This window comes from Desmodus rotundus, chromosome 13, assembly GCF_022682495.2.
Source record: "Desmodus rotundus isolate HL8 chromosome 13, HLdesRot8A.1, whole genome shotgun sequence".
NCBI lineage: Eukaryota > Metazoa > Chordata > Mammalia > Chiroptera > Phyllostomidae > Desmodus > Desmodus rotundus.
The window spans coordinates 91,390,598-91,407,554 of NC_071399.1; the positions used below are offsets into that span (position 1 = coordinate 91,390,598).

Genomic DNA, 16,957 nt, shown 5'->3' on the forward strand with positions numbered 1-16,957 from the left:
AGGAAAGGCAGGATTCCCACGGACCCTTTCCCCCTCGGCCTTCACTTCTGCATGGGGTGGTCCCTTGTGTCTTCCTCGGGCAACACTTCCTGACAAAACCATCTTGGGGAGATCTTCAGAAGATGCCTGATGGGAAAGCAAATGCACTGGAGACTCTCGGAGATGACCGGATGAGGCTTACACTGCTTTGAAGTGGTGGCAAGGGGTGACGAGGGGGTCGGGTAGGAGGGGGCTCCCAAGAAGAGCCCCCGTTCCTGGACTGGCCAGGACAGGTGCTGTTGGGGGGGCGGGGCCGGGCAGGGGAGCAGCCTTCCTGCCACCCCGTCTTCCCAGCACAAGATCGGGCCGACCTTCATTCAGGGTTAGGCTTTGCTGGGTGGCAGTATAATTGCAGACTCTTCCTTCCTCCAAAAATTGTTCCTACCCACCTGCTGAGGCCTGAAATCCTCCTCAGCTGAGACAAAGCCTGATTCCAAAGAAAGAGACAAAAGGCTCATTTATGCAAATCTATAGTGCTTTAGCTCTGTCTGAAGCTCATCTGTATTAAAATGCAATCGATCAGCTTTTCTGCAGGTGGGATGGCTGATCTCCATGGAGACGGAAGCTGGTCTTCTGCAGTGTGGTACTAGCTAGAGACCTGCCCAGCCTTGAGGCGAGAACAGCCTCGGGAAGGTCAGACATTGGAAGCTCCCTTGCAGGGCTGGCTGCGGGCTGGCCTTTCAGCTTTGCTTTAGGAAGCCACGTGGTGTAAACCAGATTTAGGGAAGGAATGGGTGCGTGTCCTTTGTGTGATTATCTCCAGGGTCACTGGGTCGAGCCACACCCCCAGGGCGCAGATGCAGGTGGACCTCCTGCCACGGTGAATTCCTCTCCCCCCTCAGAGCCGGTGTGGTCACATTATGAAGGCTGGAGACTTGGGCCTGGGAGTGAGGTGGGCTTGGAGTCGTCAGGCGCTTCTGTTGCAGATGGAGATGGGGTCCAGACGCCTGGCGGTCACACACAGGGAATTGAACAGACCACACAAACAAAGATAAGCATCCTGACGGACACACCCTCGGAGGAACAGGAGGAAGCCTAAAGCTGAACACCCACCCAAGCCGACGCTGACCATGCAAACATCCAGGGAAATAGGGGGAACCCAACAGTCAGGACCCACTGAAGGAGAGAGACGGAGTCCTGGAAGGGCCCCTGCCTTCCTGCAGCTGAAGGGGTCAGGCAAAAAGAGGAAAAATGCAATCCAGTTAGAGAGGAGGAAGGACATCTGTACAATAGGTTAGGGATCATCTCAAAAGTTCCAAGTCAATTCTTTCTCTGCAGCTAGTAGCTAATCCCTTCTCTGCTTCCAGCCCTTGGCCTAATCATCAGGAGGTAAGAGAAAAAGAAAAAAGGGGTTAGGGACTCTCATCACACAGCAAGTGTCAGGAAGTGCACTTTACCAATTAAAAATTATGTGCAGAAATGCCATCATAACCAAAATTACACTAAAATATCTAATTTCAAAGTGAACGTGTATCTTACAAACTTGAAAGTCAAAATCATCCCTACTCACAAAATCCTCATTTCTTCCAAGAACCAAAGGGATAGTAGCTTCAGCCTTGGTCTCTCAGCTCCATCACCCCAAGACGCAGGCGTGGGCTGTCTTTGACCAGGGAATGGCTCCCTTCTGTTGAACAATTACAGGCTTTATAGGGTTTTCACTGGAGCTTCTACACACGCAATTTCCCACAATCTTCCTTGATTGCCCACTCGGTGGGGGGCGGGGGAGAGGGAACCGCTGCCATGGTAATCATTATCAGGTGTCACGGGGACAGTCTCGGAAATCAGGAAGCTGCCTGATGGCGGCGGCAGCGTCTTAGGGTCTCCTGTTCTACCTCCTGCCTCACCTCCCTGCATGTGAAAATGTTCGCTCACGCCCAGAGTGTAGGCTGATTCCTGCAATGAGAGAAATATGTAAAGAAACAGGTGGATTTGAGAGGCGTGGTCAGGAAAGTCCGAAGAGGAAATAGTGCCCCGATAGGGTTCTGAGGCAGAGACAGGCGATCACGTGGCCAAGAAGCTGGAGAATGCAAAGCCACAGAGCTGAAAGGGTCTTGGTGTCATCAGAACATCAAGCGTAAGGTCAGAACAGGCAGGAACGACAGCTGAAGTGAACTAACGCATGTACTTCTAGCTGTGCTCGCTGGTCACTGTCTTGAATCTCAGCCCCGTGTATCCCACTGGCCTCTGGGCATTGCCAGCGGCTGGTTCACAGTGGTTGCAAACACTACACGATCCAGTTCAAACCATCCCCCTGTTACAGAGCAAGGCGGGGGGGGGGGGGTTCACAATAAATTATTACAGAAAGGATTCCCCCCTTTCTGTCTCTGGAGTATCCCCCCCACACACATACCTACTAGGTTTGAAATGCCCGCCGCCAGAGGAAAGACGTCTCTCAATGTCAGAGACTGGTGAAAAGGAAAGGAATTATTTATTTAAAAGTTACACAGACTTAGAGTAATGGCTTAATGTCTTCATTAAGATACTAAAGTCCTCTAGAATACCCACAGATGCACAGTCCTTCCCTCTCCCTGTGCCCAGTCCGGGGTACCGTGTCTCAGGAAAAGAAGTAGAAGTCCATGATTCAGGCTCCCGGCACCATCAGCTGTGTGGCGGCTGCAATCTCCAGTTAATCCAAAGCCATGCGGCACCTTCCCATGGCCCACCAGCAAGAGTCCTTCCTCCCCTTTTCTTCCCGGCAAAGTCTCTCCTGCTGCCTAAGCCGTGTGGCAAAAAGAAGCACCCCAAAACCACATGGTCCTCTCCTATTCACTCCATCAGAAGCACATGGTCCTCCTCTCCTATGGCTGCTGCTCCTAGGTTTAAATCCCAGCGCCCATCTTCCTTTGCAGCCCCATTTCCGACTCCTCCTACAATCAGCTACACCTGCCAGCATCCCCGTATTCTTCCAGCTTTACTGGGCTGCCATAGTAAGTCTGGGCAGGTGTGGCCCCGTAGCGTGGAGCCAGTCATCTCCAAGCCCTCATGCAGGCGCTGTAGCCAGGGGGAGTTGCTTCCCAGTCCCTTCTTCAGTGGAATTTGCTTCCATCCCCCTGGCTCAAAGCAAGGCCACAGCTATTTAACCTATCCATGAAACCAGTTAAAGGTTATAGATATGTTAAATGACCATGCCAGGGATTAGCTGCAAAGCTCTTGCTACCCAAAACAGCTCTGAATGGCCCTGTTCCATGTGTCCCATCCCCCCTGGCTCAGGCTTGTGGGGGTGAGGACATCCTATATGTATTTTCTAATATTTCCTGGACACCTTGAGTTCTGGACCCCATTACAAATCCCTTCTTGGGGCCCTCCTCTTGGCTGCACCGTGCTTCACCCCTGTTGACCCCGGTTCCCTCCCTGCCCTGCTGCCCACCTGGAGCCTGCTCTCCCTCCTTCTTTTTCTGTCTACCAGTTACAGGACTCACCACACACACATTTATTTCTTCACACTAGAAAACAGAGTCATCAGAAGCTAATTCCGTTTCTCCACTCTCCCACTATCAGCTAATACACACATTTTAATCATTCTAGCTCAGAAGTGTCTTTAAAAACCTCTCCACTTCTTTCCCCACAAATACTTTCTACCTGGACTGTTACACCAGCCTTCTCACCAGGTGGATCCACCACCTTCCTCCGCCCTTCATCGCGCAAGCCAACCTCGGCTTAGCCTCGGTTCCAGGTCCGGCCCTGCCTGCGGGGAGGCAAGGGGCAGCTCTGCATGCGTGTGCGAACTAGAGACCTGTCCCCAGGGGAGTGTGAGGTCCGGGTTCAGAGCTCTCTCTCCCCCAAGGCCGGCTGGCTTCCTGTGACAAGCCCTGGGCCTCAGTGCTGGAGAGGCGGCCTGTCCCACTGATCTGGAGTTTGTCCTTGGGGATTTCACCTGTGGCCTCAGCTTCACAGCAGCATGTTCTGGAAAGGAAAGGAAAGGGAAAGGGAAAAGGAAGGGAAGGAAAGGGAAGGCAAGGCAGGCTCCACAGATTAGTATCAGCTCAGAAGGGCAATGGTATCATTTTCTTCATTTCTGCCTATGGGGAGACGGGGCCTCAGCTCTGCAGTGTGGGTGCAGGTTGGAGGCACCTAGGGGGCCTCTTGGGAGCGACCTTTAGAGTGGAAGTAACCTGTCTTAAAACAATGTGCACTGGACACAGTCCGCCTAAGGCACGTCCAAAGTCACACACTGTCAGTTGTCCGAACTCCATGGCTTTGCAACATTAACATGCTGTAACTCCTGGCCTTTATTTCCTAACTCCTGTGCAGTCATGCTGAGAACAGTTTCATGCTGAGAACTTCAGGGCGTACGCTCACAGTCAAGTTTGAATTCGTAGGATCGAGGGTCCTAGGACCACGTTTGTGACCACTAGAATGACCTTCCATGTATTTTCTCTCACATGGAAGCGGAAAAGTGGCCACTGGCATTTTTCACTTGCCTAGGAAAGCAAAACTTGCAGGTAGTGGGAGAAGGGGAGAGGGGTGAGCAGACAGTGGAGTGCGGATAGTTTCCGCAGGGCGGGGCAGATGACCCTGTGCCTGCCTGACGTTCCTTTTGCAGCAGGCAGCTGAGACGTAGGAGCTCCTCCTTGCTCAGCGTGGGGCCACCTCGGTGTCCTACTGGGACTGAGGCCCAGGACACGTGCCACGGGAGGCAAGAGGCGCAGAGTCTGCACTGGCTCCTCCTCCCGGTCAGGTGCTGCAGCCACATGTCTCAGCCCTGAGACATTTCCCGTCTGTTGGGAACTGCCCTGCCTGGTTTCAGAAGCTTAATCCCTCATGGCTAAGGCTGAGTCACAGACCTTGGGACCACAACCATTAAGGAGACAAAGCCTATCTCCCTGGCAGGGGCACTGCCTCTGCCCCCTTTTACTTTACCCTGCTTGGCCTTGGGCAGATGACTGGTTAGCCAATGATGGGTAAGATTCCTCAAGGGAGGGGCGACCTAAGACAGGCATGGTCGCGAGGGGCCCTTTAGGGAAGGACTTTCGGAGGTATAGAATGAGGGGGTGATGGATCCTTGCCCCTCAGCTTTGACATAGACTGGGTCCACATTCTGTCTGTGAGAAGTCTCCTAATCTCTTGGCTGCCTTACTTCCCCTCCCTGACTTAAGCCTGAAACAATGCCGGAGGTGGGGGTGGCCCTGTGCTGGAAAGGACAGGTTCCCAGGGGAGATCCGGCCTGAGAAAGAATGCATAAAATCCTGTGAAACCTGCTTTGCTAATACCCTCAATTTAAATGATAAGGGTCCAGCATGAAAAGAATTTGTTCTCCAAAGTTTTATGGCCCCTTAACTATCTGACCCTGACTCAGAATAAGCCCTCAGAGTTCTTTGAATGTTATCTATTGTTTAATCATTACTGCCTGACAATGATTGATGAGTTTTACGTGTACACCCTGTATTCCTATGCAAATTAAACTCAATAAAAGTCCATTGAGGAACAGGTTCCTGGCCCTTCTCCTTCGAGAGATTGGCCACCTTTCCTTGCCAAGCAGACCATGTCTTGGTAGACTTACTTTCATCCGTGGTGGCTGGGGGGCCCCTGCGGGCAGAGCTCCCCCACACACATCCATTCAATGACAGCGAAATGTAGCTATAATTCACTGACTCGTCGATAAAAATACTGTACACATGTCTGAAGAACCAGGCTTAAGTACAATAAAAGGCAAAACAAATCTCTCCCCATCACCTGAATGCCTTAGATGTCGTAGGCTGGGGCAGTCAGACTGTGAGTGGGTGTCTGTTGCTAACAACACGGTCGTAGTTGGGGAGACGTCAAGTACGAGACTGGGGCGGGGTGGGGGGGTCAAGCTCCTAGACAGCTCTCTCAGACAGAAATCTCCCTCATGCAGCGGGCTGTCTACTTACAGGATGAAGCATGAAAAGCAAGGTGTATTTTATAGAAAATAGGAAATATTTAATGTATATAAATTTATTTGCCTTGGCAATTCTTTATTTACAATTGATGATTGATACCAACAATCGAGGTAAAAATATACATGAGGTATAAATAGAATATTTAAATGCAATACCATATTTTATTTCCATTGGCAAAATAGCAATGAATAAAAGAATACTGTGGTACTTGACCAGCAAGCTTGATGCAGCTTTCCCCTCCTTTTCCTTTCATTTTTAGACGCACAGTGATGCTATGCAGAAGTAGTGCCATTAGTATGTGAGTAAAAATTTAAAAAGTCAGGTAATTTGAAGAGAAGGGGAGCCAGAAACATACTCATATCTGTTTTTATTCAGTTTTAAGGATACTCTAGGTCCTTGCTTCTCATAGGTCCTTGGGCCTCTTAGAAATGCAGGCCCTCAGGCCCACCCCGCACTGCCTGGATCAGATCCTGCCTCTGAAGAACATCTCCAGGTGGTCCGTGTGCATGCTAAGGTGGGTGACACGGTGTCCATTATCCTTGGGCGCCCAGCACAGGTTCCAAACGGGTAGGGTCCCATCTCTGGAGTAGGGCCCGTGTCAAGCCAGGTTAAACTTCCCCGATGGCCTTGTCTATGCCCATTCAAGTCGCCCAGCACATGTGGCTAGATTTCAGATGAATGGCAGAAGCGACTTTGTTTTGTTCACGGAGCATTATCCGAAGGGAAAATTATGGCTTGGCTGCCACCTTCTCAGGGGGGCAGGAGAATGAAAAGGTCACCCACCGTTCAGACAGTCTGATTTTCCTGTGCCGTGCAGAGCTCATGTACAGCACTTTTATTCCTCTCAATAAAATAATTGCACCGTGCTGATAAGAGAAAACGTTACAGAAATGCACATAATATAAAAAAAGGGAAAACATTTCAGTGTTTTTTCCCTCCAGCCTCAGTTGCTAAATTTTGATACCAATCTCTGTTTAGAAATCTAGCTCCCTGAAACCAAACACAATAAATTATCTCAGTCTCTACAGCTGTTGAATTACAATAAAAAGCAATTTAAATCCATTAGCAATCGGTTAAGGAGCCTCGATTTGCTTAGTCTATAGCTTAATAAATAAGGTTAGATCACTGCCTAGGTGGCTTGACTGGCTAATGAAGGAACGTGGATTTAGCAAACCTGCTTACATTTTCTAAAATTAATTGATGAGCACAGTTTTGGTCTTATGTGAGTTTCAAACCCTGTCTTTCAGGTGGCAACACTTGAACGAATTCTATCTTTAGGGCATCACACATAGCAAAATAAGAGTCCCTTGAGGCTGGAATGCTCAGGACTCTTAAATGACCACCAGTGCCCTTTGTCTGGTGTCCAGAGTTTAAACTCAGTGTAATCCATTGGTAAGAAAATGCCGATTAACTGTGACCAAAGAGGCCACTGGTCAAACAGGAGGACATTTAAGAACACCACAAAATATATCTGTGAAAACGTGACAAAGCACAGAGCTTCCCTTTGGGGGGGCTCTGTGTGGTCTCTCTCGCTGAACCCAGGGCTTCCTGGTACTTTACTGAACCTGCACCTGGCGGGGCCCAGGAGCACCTGGGAATCCAGTTTTAGATTGGTGGGGACCCCCACCCCACCCCGCACCACCACTTCTTTGCCTTCAAAGAAGTGACAGTTCTTTTCCTGGCTTTAGCCAGCACTCCACACTCAGTTTTGAATAACAAAACAACCTGCAGACACAGGAGAACCGTTTCCTGTCCTTTTCCTTTGGTTAGCTCATCTTTGGTGGGACGTGAGGGCAGGCGACAGCCGACACACGGTCCGCCTTGGCGTTAGCAGCAGCTCCTGCGCAGTTTACAGGAAGGTGGGGGGAGCCCAGAGCCACTTGGGAAGAACCAGGTAAGGAAGGGACTCACCAAGTCAGATGCGTTTCAAAATATGCAATTATATATAAAATCAATACTTTACATATATACAGTAAACAAGAGATAATACACACATGTACATAGGCTATACATACATTTATTTACAGTTAAGAATATGCTTCTTAGAAGCCTATAAATAGCAAATTAGGCAATGCACAAGGAAAAAATCCATTTAATTTTAAGTAACATAGATAAATGCTTTGAGTTTTCAAAATATTATATTAGTAATGATATAGCCGTCTCCAGGAAGGCTGGGCGAGCGCTCACAGGCTCCTGCATCATCCGCACTCCGACCTCCAGGCATCTCCATTTAAGCATCCATCCGGTCTCTCTCCTGCTTTCTCACGAGCACGCTCTCTCCCACGAGGTTTGCTTTCGCTTCCTCTTCCCTGAGTTTCACGTCACACGGGGGAAGACTCAGATTTTCGTTTCTGGACCCTCCGCAATGAGGGGCTGAAAAGAGTTTCTAATCCTGGCCACTTCCGCCGCACAAAGGTGTCCGAAGCCTTTATTGTACCACTCTGGGGAGTGGCCTCTGTGGGGACAAAAACCAGGGGGAATTGGGAAACTCTCCTTCCACACACGGCACAGCGATCTGTCACCACGTCGGACAGGGATGCCCTTGTGCCCCATCGTCTACCCAGACACTGGCCTATGGCCCCGGGCTGCCCCTTCAGGGCTCAGAGAAACCAAGTATCAGCCCATCTTCCCAGGGCTCACTGGCTGCTTTAACCCACCTTCTCCTCTGGGAGGATTCGGACTGAGTTCTAGAACCGACCGAGAAAACCCAGCGCGCATCTCCGCAGACCGAGCACGTGGCTCAGCACCACTAGCGCCGTGAAGAGGCTGGACTGGAGCTAGTTTCTCCATGGAGGGCAGCCGCAGGGGGCCCCAGGGAGCCGCAGGGGGCTGGGGTAGTGGAACCCCAGGGAGGGTACTCGTGCTTGAGCTCCCATGTCTGTGTTTGCTCCGTGCAAGAAGCACAGACGGAAAAGCGGGGACAAAACGGAAACCAGGGAAGAGCAAAGGGCTTCTCCAGGAAAAGGTCTGCATCTTAGGAAGGCTGGAGAAGAGGAAGCGGGGGTGGGACAGACACATCTATGAGAACGTCCAGGGCAATGAAGGGAAAGTACAGAGGACTAGGAAATCAGGATGGCAGACAGGGCCTCGGCCAACGGTGGCGGCGTGCCTGCCACCCGGGAGCCCCCACTTACTTCAGGTCCGCCCTGCAGACATGGGTCAGCCTCGACTTGCCGGAGCCACACGGTTCCATCAAGTACTGTGAGTCCATCACCACAGCTCGCACGCCGCCCATGAGCTGGGCTTCCTCGTGCTCCACAGACAGGGACACCAGGGCGCACATTCCTCTGGGCAGGTCGGTCCTCCAGGTCCTGCAGGGAAGCCGCCCGCGCGTCGGAGTGACGGCGAGGAGAGAAAGACGTGACCGCGGTGCGGAGGGCCACACGAGTTTTCCTGCCCCCACTCCAGGCCCGGTTGCTCGGGCTGGGCACAGGGTCTCAGCTCTGCCTCTGGGCCCCGTCGGCGGCTGCAGCGATCGCGAAGTTTTGGAGTTAGGACTCGGTCATTCCACTCAGAGCCCTGCCCTGACCGCTCCACTTAAAACCCCGGCCCCGCGTGAATGGTGGGTACAAAACAGGCAGGAGGAGGTTAAGAATAGCATAGGACATGTAGAAGCCAAAGAACTCATATGTACAACCCATGGACATGAACTAAAGGGGGGCATTGCGGGTGGGAGGGGGGTGCAGGGTGGAGGGGAATAAAGGGGAGAAAAAAATGGGACAACTGTAATAGTATAATCAATAAAATATATACATAAAAAAGTAAAACCCCACCCCTTGCTCTCCCCTTCTCTTACTTGTCCCCCTAGCTTAAAGTAACCCCAGCCCCCTTACTTATTATGGGCAGACTCTCTCTCCTTAGTAAAATAGAGAACCCGAGAGAGCAAGACTGGGGTCCACTGTCCCTCTGAAGCCCCCGGAGGTGCCCGGCACCGCGATGATGGAAGGGTGTGCTAAGGAACGGCAGTCGGTGGAGGGACGGAGGGAAGGAGGCCCCGTCCTGGCCTCTGGCCCTCAGCCACGTCTTGGGGGGGCGGGGGGACACTATCTATGGCTGGCTCCATCCCCATGGCTGCCATCCTAGAAGAGCGATTCACTTGCTGCTTTCAAGAGTGAAGGTGTGAAGCTTAGCTTCCCCCAGATGACTGATGTCCCAATAACTGTGGTCCTGAGCTACCCACAGGACTGCCCATGTGCTCCACCAGTCGCTTAGATAAACACACACATTTAGGGAACAGTGACCCTTAAAATCCAAGGTCCCGAGGACCAACTGCACAGGCATAAACATCTCAGTGAAAAGTAACCTTTAGTTCGCCATGAAGACTAGTTCTCATAAAGAAACTGGTTCAAACGTACACTCGGGAATTCACTAGGTTTGCCTTTCACACCACGAATCCGAGGGAAGAGGCTGCGTTTGCCATCAGTTACCCATAAAAACGATATACAGACTTCATTACATTTTCTGCGGGTGTTGTAGTACCCCGAGTCCCTCTTCTTTCTGACTCAATGCTGACTCACCAGCCCCCACGCACGCCTCCACCGAGCAAACTTCCTGTCCCCGGCTGACATCCCCCTCCACGCCCAGACGGCAGGCGCTCACCCCCCAGACCTCTCGGGACCCCGTGTCAGCAGCCCTGCAAGCCTGCTCAGGCCCTGGCACCCTACTGGACAGCCAGTGACTCGGCACAGGTGACCTGCAGAGCTGCGCCCAGGCTCCTGCAGACACGCCAGTCCTGAGAGCGACACGGACCCAAGGGTCGCCTCCCGCAGGGCGCAGGGCGAGAGCAGAGAAGCCACTCGATTTGCATGATTCGGCAGGAAGTCCAGCTGGCCGAACAGCAGCTATTCTTGGGACTCTGTTCTGAGGAAATGAACCATATTTATGGCCCAATAAACCATATACTCCATCGTGAAGGGGGCCACAGGAGAGCCCGACGGAGCTGTAAACTGGGTGCAGGAGCGGGAAGTCGGGCATAAATGCAGCAGGGTGGGTTTTGGCTGAGGGGAACGCGGGCCAGCTTGGTATCCCCAGTGCAGGCCGGATTTAGGTGGAAGGACCCTGAACTGCCCCCATCCGCAGCCCCCAACCTGCTTGGGAGCGGAATGCATTTAACTGCGGAGTGCGGCCTACCTGAGAACCACGAAGTCGCGGGAAGGGTGGGGGGCCATGCTGTTCAGCACGTACTGATAGACTTCCGTTTGCTTGTCCAGGGTTTCCACAACCTTCCACTGCACGAAGTCCTCGTCCCAGAGGTGGCGCTCCCTCAGCACGCGGTTCAGCACCACCGACGGCGGGGCCTCCACCTCCGCCGAGGCCTTCCACAGCTTCAGGGGGTTCCCGTCGCCCACCTCGGGAAAGACACCCGCAGACTCTGAGAGGCCATCCGGGCCCAGCAAGAGCCTCCTGCATGTCCCCGGGTGTTCAAACAAGTCCCTGACCACGTCCCCTGGCAGAGTGAGTCTGTGCGCCTCAGGCTTACCATTTTATAACAGTAATCCTTAGGATTAAAGTACTAATGACGATGATCATTATAAAATAATACCCGTGAACACACACAGCGGCCCCACTGCTGGCCAGGTGCTCTTCCAGCCCCTGGGTGTTCAGACAGCCCTCCCCTCACTGGGGCATTTTTATTATGTCCATCCCGCAACTGAGGAAACCAAGGCAGAGACAGCCATGCGGCCCACCCAGTGTGACACAGCCAGGGGACAGGGACTGGACTGGGACCCAGCAGGCTGGCTCCATGGCCCGTGCTCCAAGCACGTGCAACCCGGCCACTCGGCCGTCTCCACAAAGGGACTTCGGCCTGTTCACGTGCGTGCCAAGCCCCGTGCACAGTGGCTGCTCTTTTGTAAAAAACAAAACACATTCCTGGTTGTCAGGCGTGGCTCTTCCGGGTCTGTTTTTGGGAGCCCCGAGATTACCTTTTTGAAAGCCAGGTCTGTGTTGTCTGTGCTGGAACATGTCACCCATCCCTTGAACTTCTCCTTGGCCTCCTTCTGCAGGCCCTGGAGGAGCTGGTCCAGGTAGGTGTGGAAAGTGGCCCCGCTGTCCTCCAGCGGGGTCCCCAGGTCTTCCAGGGTCGGAGCGTGGATCTCAGCCTCCACGTAAGCGTCACGAAACTGGGCCACCATCTCGTGCGGGACCTGCAGTACAGGGCAGAGCAACACGCTGCGCTAGAGAACGGCTGGGACTGGTAGAGAAAGCGGTCATCTCGTCCAAGGCCCTGTGTATCGGCCCTGGCCAAGTGCCGTGGGCCAAGTGCCACATGTTCCTGAGATCAGAGGCGAGGCTGGTGGTGGGGGGTGGGGCTTCCTAAAGTCAGGAAACCCACGTATGTTTCTGAGGCTACACTGAACACCCAAAACACCGCCCGCTCAGCCTTTCCATTTCCCTTTAATGTGTTTTTATTCAGTTTGGCAAAAATATGAGTTCAGGAAACTCAAAGCACATAGACCTCAGAGAAACATCTCACATGACTTAGAAATAGCTTTATCTTTTTGGCACACTTTCCCCCATCACGAACACCAGATTTGCCACAAAAAGTAGGCCGGGAGTCTAGTTCACTTCTTTAACATGGCTGGGGCTGCACTCCTGAGCTATTACTGATTCTTCGTTAACAGGCACGGTCAATGTCTCTCACACACACAATGGAAACTCACACACAGATGCTGAAGCCCAGAAAACCCCGAGGTAAAATCCGAAAGGACATAATTGGCCGGCTTGCCTGGGCCCTCGCAGCTGAAGGTGATACAACTGTTCCCAGGACAACCGTCGAGACAAACCCAAGTGTCTTTACCTGCCAAGCCTCGGTGGGAGAGAGAGGGAGCTCCTCCCATTTCTTGGCGGCAAAGACCAGAGCTCCAGCGGGCATCCCTGTCATCGTAAACCCAGGAACAAACCCCGGGGCGACTGTTCCCAGCACCGCCTCTGGTTCCGGGAGCTGCGGGGACGTCGGGGCCAGCCCCTCACTCACCTCGAAAAGCCTGTCGCACTCGGCGATCATGTGGGCGAGGCCCTGTGCGGCCGCCAGGTTCTCGCTGAGGTCCTTTTGGTCCGGCTTCCCGGTGGCATACTTCTTCTGGATGACTCTGCAAGTGCGGGGGACAGTCCTAAGCAAACCCCAAACCAAAGGGTCCTTCACAATGACAGCTTCCCCCTCCTGTCCGCTGCTCCTGCCTGGGAGCCCCCAGGCCCCAGCCTCTCTCATGGCCGCCTAACGGCCATCAGCACGTCTCCCATCTGAGGCCGGCTGCGGGTCTGGCAGCTCATCACGAAGCTACGGGGAAGAACTCAAGGGCAGGAATGGCTGTTGGGGGTGGGGGTATGAATCTGTTTTCTCCCGAGTCCGAAACCGCTTCACCGAGAGCTGCTGTGCTTGGGCCTCGAATCTCGCCTCCGTTCTTTCTTTTGTTTTTAAACTTAAGGGTAGTAAAATACTACTTCATGCACTTTACTCTCCTTCCCACTCGCACACGCAAAACAAAACAAATTCCTCGGGCTTTCTGGGCCACAACAGACGTTCTCTCAAGAATGCCCCTTGGACCATTCTCTGAATCCGGGCACCCGAATTAGGTCACCTGGAGACATCTTCTGGTTATAGATTAAGAGCTGAAAAATTCTTGAGTCGAAATGCGATGTGAGGAGTTTTTTGTTAAAGGGCTGGGGGGGCTGTCGCCAGTTTTGGGTGCCGATTCATGCCGAGGAGAACCCACCTGGGGGAGCTTTCCTTCTTCAGTAGGTTGAGGTGGAAGAGCGAGGGGGCCAGGCACACGGCCAAGTTCATGGGCGTCATCTGGTTCTCTTCCACCAGGCTGACCACGTCGTGCAGGAAGCACAGCAGCGTCTGCAGGACGTCCCGGCTCTCGTCCGCCAGCAGCAGGGTGGCCGCCTGCGCTGCCTGCAGCCGCTGCTCCTTGGGGACATCTGGGGAAGGGTGGGAGCCAGGCTGTCACAGGGGCCCGCTGGGAGGCAGAGGGCGTTTCCCCCTAGCTCTGCCCAGACGGGAAGACACGCTCAGGGACATCCAATGACATGGGTCACTCCTTTAACCTACTCACTTCGACAAAATAGTATTTATTTAGGGGGTCACCACTTGATTCTGTCTTGTCAGTGGTGCCTATTATAATTCTTTTTGAATTTACAACATTTTTAGACTCAAAATTTTTAGAACTGATTTCTCTATAGTCTTCAAATTGGACCCATTCCATGGTGAGGTCTACTTCGGGCCAAATTTGCCAAAAACTCAAAGCCCATGGGCCAAATAATTTTTTTGCTAAAGAATTGGGACTGGGCCATCAAAATAATTTATAATGACAACATTATCATAGCTAGAAAGAGTCCATGTTCATTACTAATATCCCCCTTTGCAATTACCTTTAACAGGATATGCCTTTTAATAAAAATTTGTTATTTTTATGATTATTTTAATTATAGAGGCTTGAGAATGTCAATTAACATCATTTAATTTCAAGTGAAAATATAAATTATTTGAATTAAGTGTAAAGCTTGATTCAGTTTGCTTACTTTCTGCCACCTAAAATACACTGTTATTAAAATATATTTGCCTTTTATTTCTAGTCATTTTAACATGTTTGGCTTTAAATTTCATGTATCCCAAGGACATGCCTAATTCTAGAAAATTAAATGGGTTTTCACAAACACCTATAGACAAAATTAATTCTATTGTGTGCCCTTTTCATCTGAAATTTATTAAAAGGACGTTGAGAGTTAGTGTTAGATGTCAGGCCAAACCCTATCGAGAAGGAAAGTTTTGAGGTCAAAAAGATATTTTCCAATGTCTACAACACAGCCTAGAGATTTTCCTATCAAACTGTGAACTCAGCTCCTTCTGGAGAGCAGCGAAGAATGGCCACTTTCATATACTTCCTCATGAGTCTGAGTGTTACTCGTGTAGTTAAAGCGCAGTCTGCAGGATTCTCCCCAGCGGACAGGGACCCGCGGGCACACGGACCTGAGCTCTTCCCACTCACACTGATAGATGTGGAGAAAGGTCTCGCTGAGCTTGTTGGTGAACAGGGGCTCGGGGAGGTCCCGGAAGAACTGCTTCACCATGTCTGCCACGTCGTAGGCAGACTGGTCCTCGTAGCTGACGTTCTCAGGGAAGTTCTCGTTCATCTGACGTAAGGCATGGATCCTAGATTTCACGCCTGATTTTCGAAAAAGACCCACCTGAAACAGGTCACAGGGATGTGTTAGCGAGGCCACCTTTGCCCCAGACATTCTCTTCCTGAGGTAGTCACCTTGGGAGTGACGGGGAGACATGGGACCAGGACCGGAGGAGCAGCAACTACATCCAAACCAGTCAACTGTAAATGACTAGCTCAGTGACATGGGGGGTGGGGGTGGGGTGGCCAAGCACTGATTCCTCTCCGATAAAAGGAAGATGGGGTAACAGCCCACCTCAAAGGGCTCAGCAGAGGCTCAGTGAGAACGTATGTGTGATTGCTTTGTCACCTGTAAAGTCTTAGAACACAGTAGATGTTATTCTTCTACTCATTTGTTCAACAAGTAGTGATGACATACCTACTATGTGTCAGGCGTGCTTATGTTCCTGGACTCGTGCGTGAGCAGACCAGACAAAATTCCCTGCCTGCTCGTGTTTACCCTAAGTAGGGACTTGGAGAGAGTTCTGGCAGTAGAAGGTCTGGTGGGTCCCAGATAAGAAACCAGACCCAGTGTCCCTTTGGGGGTGGGATTTATAGGGAACACGCTTAGGAAGCAAAATAATACCATAAGCACGTGTTTTGATTTAAGAGTATCATTTACTTTTTGCTTTTCAGAATTCCAGTAACACTGGCCGTGGGTGTTTCTCGCGAGACGCCTGGCACTCCCTGTGCTGCCTGGTGAGTTGCTGTGTGTCTAGCTCTGGATCTGGTGAGAAAGCTCCCTTGGTGGCTATTCTTCCATCAAGACATTGCCTCCTGCCTCTTTCATGCCTAAGGCTTAGATTAGGCTCTTTTCCCACTTAACAGATAAATGCAGCAATAGGGCTCCAAAGAGATAAGGCCCTGATAGGGGTGAGGGAGGTGGGGCAGGGCCCTGGCAGGAGGCAGGTCCCCGCAGGTTGCACCCCAGGCCCTGCAGGCTCTGCACACTCTGGATGCACCGGACCCCCAGGGACCCCAATGAATTAGTACATTTGCTATTTTTAAATGCCTGTGGGACATCGAGTTGCTCAATATTCAGCCTTTCAAACCTCGACCTCCACTTTTCTCACTCCCTAAGGGCTTAGAGGTTGGCCTACTTTTGAAAGCAAGGGGGGAACATTCCCAAGAGGTGAGACAGGTAAGCCAAGGCTCCGCCTCCCTAGACCTGGAGAAGCTCCCAGGTCCTCTCATGGCAGCTCTGCAAGCCAGGCAGGCCTCTACCCAAGTTCAGGTGTCTGCAGAGAGCTCTTGTGGTTGCTGCTAGTTCTTTTAAATTGCAATAACAGCAAGGGGAGGATTCCAAGCAATTAGAGAATACTGAGGTTTTTTGTATGTCAGCTGAATGGACAGCAGGGGAAATTATACCCTGCTGCTTTCTGTGGCAATACAGAGTCCTTAGTACTAGTCGCCAGCATTCCAAGGCTTATCACCCAATTTTCAGTAATTCCACAGATTAGGCTATTCAGTCAGGCATGTCACTGAAAACATCAACTGCTCCCATTTTTATGCCTAAAGTTCGGCAAGTCTAGGAAATGCAACACTTGGCCATACATAGGTGACTCTCCAAGAAGAATGTAAGAGCCCTCTGGCAACTACTCCAAATTTCATCGAAGTGCATGAGAAGAAAGCATGTAGTGTCAAAAGAGAATGTCAAGATGTCAACTGATAAAGAACAATCATCCTGAATAACCAGCTGAACGAGCTGAAGAGGCGTCCTACAGCCAAGGGCTTACAGAAGAGGCCGCATGAGACTCTCCAAACGAGTTGCCGAGGGCCCGGCCTAGACAGCCTCCGACATTGGCCTGCATCACAGCTCCTCCCAGGAGGCCCCAGAACCAACAAGCCAGCGGCCAGCTTCAGACAACGTCAGAGCAGGATCCACTTCTT

The 16,957-nt window shown here is 51.6% G+C and overlaps 1 protein-coding gene across 4 annotated transcripts in view; it reads right to left on the reverse strand.

Moving 5' to 3' along the window:
• Positions 1-5,937: 5,937 nt before the first annotated feature.
• The window catches only part of STARD13 (StAR related lipid transfer domain containing 13), a 359,221-nt gene continuing 348,201 nt past the window's right edge, over positions 5,938-16,957 (reverse strand). For all 4 annotated transcript variants that reach the window (XM_053916849.2, XM_053916850.1, XM_053916848.1 and 1 more), the window contains 7 exons: positions 14,894-15,092; positions 13,616-13,826; positions 12,877-12,991; positions 11,825-12,046; positions 11,031-11,248; positions 9,035-9,211; positions 5,938-8,355 (listed from right to left, as the gene is read on the reverse strand). In XM_053916849.2, the coding sequence (XP_053772824.1) occupies positions 8,238-8,355; positions 9,035-9,211; positions 11,031-11,248; positions 11,825-12,046; positions 12,877-12,991; positions 13,616-13,826; positions 14,894-15,092 (1,260 nt within the window). In that variant the 3' untranslated portion in view covers positions 5,938-8,237. The remainder of the gene's footprint in view (positions 8,356-9,034; positions 9,212-11,030; positions 11,249-11,824; positions 12,047-12,876; positions 12,992-13,615; positions 13,827-14,893; positions 15,093-16,957) is intronic.